Source organism: Hydractinia symbiolongicarpus, chromosome 11 (genome assembly GCF_029227915.1).
Source record: "Hydractinia symbiolongicarpus strain clone_291-10 chromosome 11, HSymV2.1, whole genome shotgun sequence".
Classification (NCBI taxonomy): domain Eukaryota; kingdom Metazoa; phylum Cnidaria; class Hydrozoa; order Anthoathecata; family Hydractiniidae; genus Hydractinia; species Hydractinia symbiolongicarpus.
Window position 1 is genome coordinate 7,709,766 of NC_079885.1, and position 6,144 is coordinate 7,715,909.

The 6,144-nt window shown below is 31.1% G+C and overlaps 1 protein-coding gene across 1 annotated transcript; it reads right to left on the bottom strand.

The window, feature by feature from the left end:
* Positions 1–482: 482 nt before the first annotated feature.
* LOC130614673 (leucine-rich repeat-containing protein 15-like) lies at positions 483–4,547 on the bottom strand. Its single transcript, XM_057436109.1, has 2 exons — positions 3,415–4,547; positions 483–2,133 (listed from the first exon to the last, which is right to left on the bottom strand). Exon 2 carries the CDS (start codon positions 2,103–2,105, stop codon positions 678–680), a length of 1,428 nt encoding a protein of 475 aa, XP_057292092.1. The 5' UTR covers positions 2,106–2,133; positions 3,415–4,547; the 3' UTR covers positions 483–677.
* Between the last annotated feature and the right edge of the window lie 1,597 nt (positions 4,548–6,144).

The window sequence follows — 6,144 nt, forward strand, 5'->3', positions numbered from 1 at the left end:
CTTAGGAAAGGCAGCGTTATTTGGTGGACATGACAATGTATTTTTTAATCTCGGTAAGACCTTTACGTACCCCATGCAAAATGAAAGTTTTTGAGGTGATGCGCGAAATTATTTACTTATAAGTGACGTAAATTTTTAGAAATATGTATTGTCTACCAAATGCTTCATTTTTGGACTTTGCGACCAAATGATGCTATTAGTAGTATATATATATATATATATATATATATATATATATATATATATATATATATATATATATATATATATATATATATATATATATATATATATATATATATATATATATATATATATATATATATATATATATATATATATATATATATATATATATATATATATATATATATATATATATATATATATATATATATATATATATATATATATATATATATATATATATATATATATATATATATATATATATATATATATATATATATGTATGTTCCACCTTTTTGATGAAGCTAGGCAAAATCACAAAGGGACGAATATACAAAAATCAGAAGTGTATGTAATACATTTTATAAGACAGAAATACATGGACAAAATCCCCGAAAGCTTTTTCTTCTTTTAATAGTCCTGGAAGTGTAAATAGTCCGATAGTTGTTCTGAGGTTTAAATAAATGTAAATGTTGATTGTTTATTTTTCACCCCGTGATTGGTTTTAGATTCCCTTTTACTGAAACAGAATAAATCCTTGGTGTTGCATCAAATGTTGAAGCTGGAATGTCCTCCAGTAAGTTATCGTTAAGGTTTAATTCACGCAAATTAACTAGTCCATTAAATCCTTCTGCACTGATGTTGGAAATTTTATTCTTATTTAGATATAACTTTCGAAGGTTGATCAGAGGAGAGAATGCATTTGGTTGGATCTTTTTGATCAAATTATTTGACAAGCGCAGTTCAAGAAGCGTCTTGATATTCTTGAAGTTGATTTTTTCTGTTGTTGTGATTTTAGTAAAATCTAAGTATAACGTTTTCAGCTTTGTTAACCCATAAAAAGCTTCAGGAGAAATTTTCTCAATCTCATTTCTTCGAAGAACCAAGGTTTGAAGATTAGGCATTCCAATAAAAACATTGTTTGGCAGTTGTGTTACATTGTTGTTGTAAAGGGAAAGAAACGTGAGTCTGTTTAAACCTTGGAATATATTCACTGACAAATGCTTGAGGCCACAACTTCTGAGAGATAATCGTTCCAATTTTTTTAATTTTGAAAATGTGTACGGATAAATTCGACTTATGTTGTTTCCATTTATAGCCAAAAAACTTATGTTACCAAGATGGTGAAAAGCGCCACTTTCAATTTCTTGTATGTTATTTGATTGCACGCTGAGAACATCTAAACTGTCCAACCCAAAAAATGTCTGATTGCTTACTTTCTCAATTTGATTAGATTCCAAATAAAGAGTTTTTAATTTCTTTAAATTTTTGAACGCATAATCGTCAATTTTCTTGATTTCGCCATTTGTCATAACAAGCTTATTAAGCTGAGTTAATCCTGACAGCCAGCTTGAACGAAGGATTTTGAATCTGTTTCCACCTAATTCTAACAAATTAAGATTTTTTAAATCTTTAAATAAGCCTTCAGGAAGATTTCTAATGCCGTTGTAACCGAAATCAAGTTCTTCAAGGTTCTTTAGTCCATCGAATAATCTTGGATCAAGTGTATCAAATTCATTATTTCTTATGTTAAGTTTTTTTAATCTCACCAAACCTCGAAATATGTCTGATGGTAGGGAACGTAGCTTATTCTTTATGATGGTAATCTTTCTCAAATATTTTAATCCACGGAAAGTAAGTCTGCCAAGGCTTTGCATTTTACCTCCAATTATTACAATCTCTTCAAGCCTAGGAAACCTTTGAAAATAATTTGCTGGTATTCTTCTGATTTCATTCATAGCAAAAAACATTTCTTTGATTTGCCCTCTAGGCATGTAGATTAATGGTAATGTCCTAACTGTCTTTTGAATACAGCTCACGCTGTCTGAATAGGTTAAGCACCCGCAGTATGAAGGACAATATTTGGCCAATGCAAGTGGTATGGCAACCACGAGTGCGAGCGTTATTCCCTTCATGATAAGAGCTGGTCTTTTGTTGCAAAATCTATTAAAAAAGTACGTAACGTATTAAATCCTTATTTGTGCACATAGGAAAGCAACACCTATCTGTAATCTACCTAAATATTTCGTAATTTTATCGGAGAGGATAAACAGCAAAACATCTTTCAACTCTTTTAGCGCTAAAGACACGAAATGGACATACAAACCAAAACACAAGTTTTTAATTTAATCAAATCAAACATCATATCGGAAAATGGTGTTGTTGCGGGCTTAGGCGTGGAGTGGGGTAGTAGGGGGAGACTTGGAGTAACCAGTTACCAAAAGTTTATGGTATTGCCAAAAGACCTTGCAAGTTATGCGACGAAATGTGTGTGTATATTCCATTACTGAAAAAGTTTAAAAAAAGTATGAGATCATGGAAAGATTGTAGAATCTTATGCTGCAAGCGATGGGTTCTTTGTCTAAGTTAAGAAACAACCTTAACCTGCACAAGGAGTCCTAAGAAGAGAATCAAGAAAATAAAATACTCGTCCCCCTTCTTCCCTCCTGTTTTTTTTGTATAACTTCAGTGACGTTCTCGAAACGTTCTCACATTTTGTGTCTTTTTCTAAAATTTTATATGACTTATTACAGTAAAAAAAATTTTCTGAAAAACTTCCTAGATTTTCGGGGTAGGTACTAAAACCTTCACTCTACACACTGTATTTGTTTCAATTATTTATTATTTAAACTACGTTCATTTGTAGATCAGAATATGTGTAATTTACAAACCTGATTTTTCGAAAATTTATATAGAAATAGTCTGTGAAAGTTGTATACAGATACTGATCACTAAAAAATTCTCCTGACATAAACACCTTTGTTGTTGTTTTTACACATCTGTATCAAAAAGATTTTTGTATTGAAGTATTAGCGCAATATTGCCAATATGTTGCTTGGTGTCTTTAGCTAGTTTTTAAATTAGCTATTTTTTCCCCCGGATTTTTACTGATCAAACCATTGAAGGGAAAGTGAAATGGGATATGCCTACTAAAAAAGACGGTATACTTGACTATACTGCATCGATGATGTAGATTATTGATCATCTACGCATTTAATTTAAATCAGATATTTGTTACAGTTACCATATATTGTTCCGCTACTTGTCTTATGATCTTGATCAAGTGTTTCATAACAAAGTACAAAACCAACGTGGTTCTGGCGCCAATCCATATTCAGTGTTTTATTTTTAGATTGCAAAGCGTACTAAGCTAATTGCAAATTAAAAATCACAATATGCGTGAAAATCAAAAGGGAGAAAAAAGAAACTAAAAAATGAACTTACCTATCGCTGTAAAGTAGAAACACAAATTAAGAAGTTATTAAATGCAAACGAGACTTATTTTCATGTACGAACAAAAATATTATCAGAAACAGTTCTTGTGGAACATTTTAATATTTTTAAATTTTCCTTCTCAGTTATTTCTCACTTTTTTTTATTGTTGTTAACAGTCTCCATATATTTGCTTTACACAGTTTTACCCTACTTTGACGTCAATTCGTTTAAAGATAAACGGATTTGCGTTTTAATTTGTGCTGACTTCCGTAAAACTCTAAGCGCAATCCAAACAATTCTAGCGTTGCGTAATTAGGTCCACATAGCTCATATGATTGAGAAACTAAAACCTTTGGTGTAATTTTTGACTTATAAAACATTATATTGGGGAGTTGCGGCAGAGTTGGGTTAACCATAGAGTTATATCAAACGTGCTCCATTGTTTTACTCTCTAATGAAGTTCTTGTTGTATTGACGTAAGTGCCTCTGGTGTCCCGCACAAAACATTCTGCTTCCTATTTTGTTTTTTCTTCATCGCGACATTGATTTACACACGTGTTGTTATATGGACTCTCTCTATTTGTATTAATGCAGCAATACCCCATTACCCTACAATGTACCGCAAAATATTATTATTTTATATAGGTGAATATTTATCATAGCACATCCGTATTTCATTCTCAACAGAGAATGCTTCACCCCGATCAGACCTCTGATCATGAAGGCGAGTATAATGCGTGTAAGTCATATTGAAGAAGAACTACTTTGTTCATCAATAACATACTGCCAAGCGGTGAGCGGGATTCAGGTTTTTATTAACAGGGCAGGTTTTTATTAACATTCCAGAATTTAAAATTGCTAATGTAACCCAGGTTTTTTACTAAACCAAGTTGTTTAAAAATACAATTTGGTTTAAACGACTCGGCTCTTCCACGCTTGGATTAATTTTGAGTACCTTATTTTATTCACTCGCCTCGTGGTGTTTAAAATGGCGGAACAGGAGCTTAGTGGTGTATCGGGCGCTCAACGACGAGCTTTGGCCAGGTTACCGCAAACTGAAATCATTAGCCACACGAGTACATTACGATCTATATCAATATGGACCTTTGTATTCCAACGCTCTAATAATAATAATAATAATAATAATAATAATAATAATAATAATAATAATAATAATAATAATAATAATAATAATAATAATAATAATAAAAATCTCAATAGATATACAAAATACAAATCAAAATAACAAACAAAAACAAAAATAAGAAATTGTAAATAAATTTCCACTAAACGACAAAGTTAATGCAGGATGTTTGTAAGATTAAATGGGTTACGAAAAGATTCAATAAGCTCAATCCCCGCAATTTCGAAAGAAAGTGGTGTTATAAACGGACACGGTGCAAGAAATTATACACACTTTAGAACCATAAAGACATCTACACAACCTGTTTATAAATAATTAATTTTTTATGATGAATTTGCTACATTTTTACTTATATTATCTAAAAAAAGAAGATTTTCTTCAGTATTCTTTTTGGCGTTAAAATAAGCTACGGTCTGTAAAATATATTTAATATCAGTTAATCTAAAGTTTGTTTTAACGGGGAACAGACATAATTGTGTTTGTTAAAAAATGCTATGTTGCCAGCTTTAAGAGGTAATTAATACTTTTACAAAGATTTTAAAGTCGTTTTTGTTGCTTAAACTGGCTTTATGTACAATAAACTTTTATGTCTCCGTGCGAAATTTTTAAAGGATATAGCTAGCTAGCCTGCTAGCTAGTTCAAAAAGTTTAAAGTTTATTTTATTAGAAAGTTTGAGTTAAAAGCTAGTTAAGTACTTATATCGAAGAAATTATGGATATCCAATATTTGTAGGGAAAGTTTCTGTCATTTTCAGTTACATTTGGATGCCCAATATGATATTTAAGATGATTTAGGTTGCTGTTTTCATAAATTTTTACACCGCCACTAGTTCAACTTTCGTGTAAGTCACTGAAGTCGAAAACCAAAAGCTGTTTCGTAACCCCTTAAACATTCTTCTTTGAACGTACAACAAAAAAATCCTCTAACATAAGAGCTTTATATTAGATTTAAATATAAGCTTTAAACGACAACTTAGTTGCTGCAAAAGTGTCGTTTACAGTAACCTAATTTCATAGTTCTCCAGCCACCCAGCTTTCTTGTTTCCTTCGTTTTATTACCTACTTCGGAGCGTTTATATTTCCTTACTGTGGAAGCGCGCTACCAAAAATATATTCAGATGAAGGAGAGTTTAAAAAATAGATTTCATTGCATGCACTCCACTCTTGCTTATTGTCAAACATGCTGAGAAAACATAACTGTTGTAATATAAAAAACAAGTGAGGGCTACTGCCGCATTACGTTAAGATATCTGATATCAGATATCTGAAATTCTTTGCTTTGTATTACTGGGCGATATGTGTGAAAATAGCATTAAATAGATTCTAGTAATAAATTTGAATCTAATATTTCATTTTAAAAAAGCTATATTCAAAACTTACACCTTCCAACCAAAAGAAGGTATCAATGTCGTTGACAAGAAGGCTTTTTCTCTGGTGGTAAACGAACAGCAGAAATAGAGCATGCAAGATCCTGATTTTGAGAAGAAAAGAAGGTATAAATCCGTATGGTTTCACATACATTGAATACTAGATACCGTAAGGGAGTTAATTTTCGCAAAGATATTTTTTAAAGGGAAATTAATATTTTACGCTAA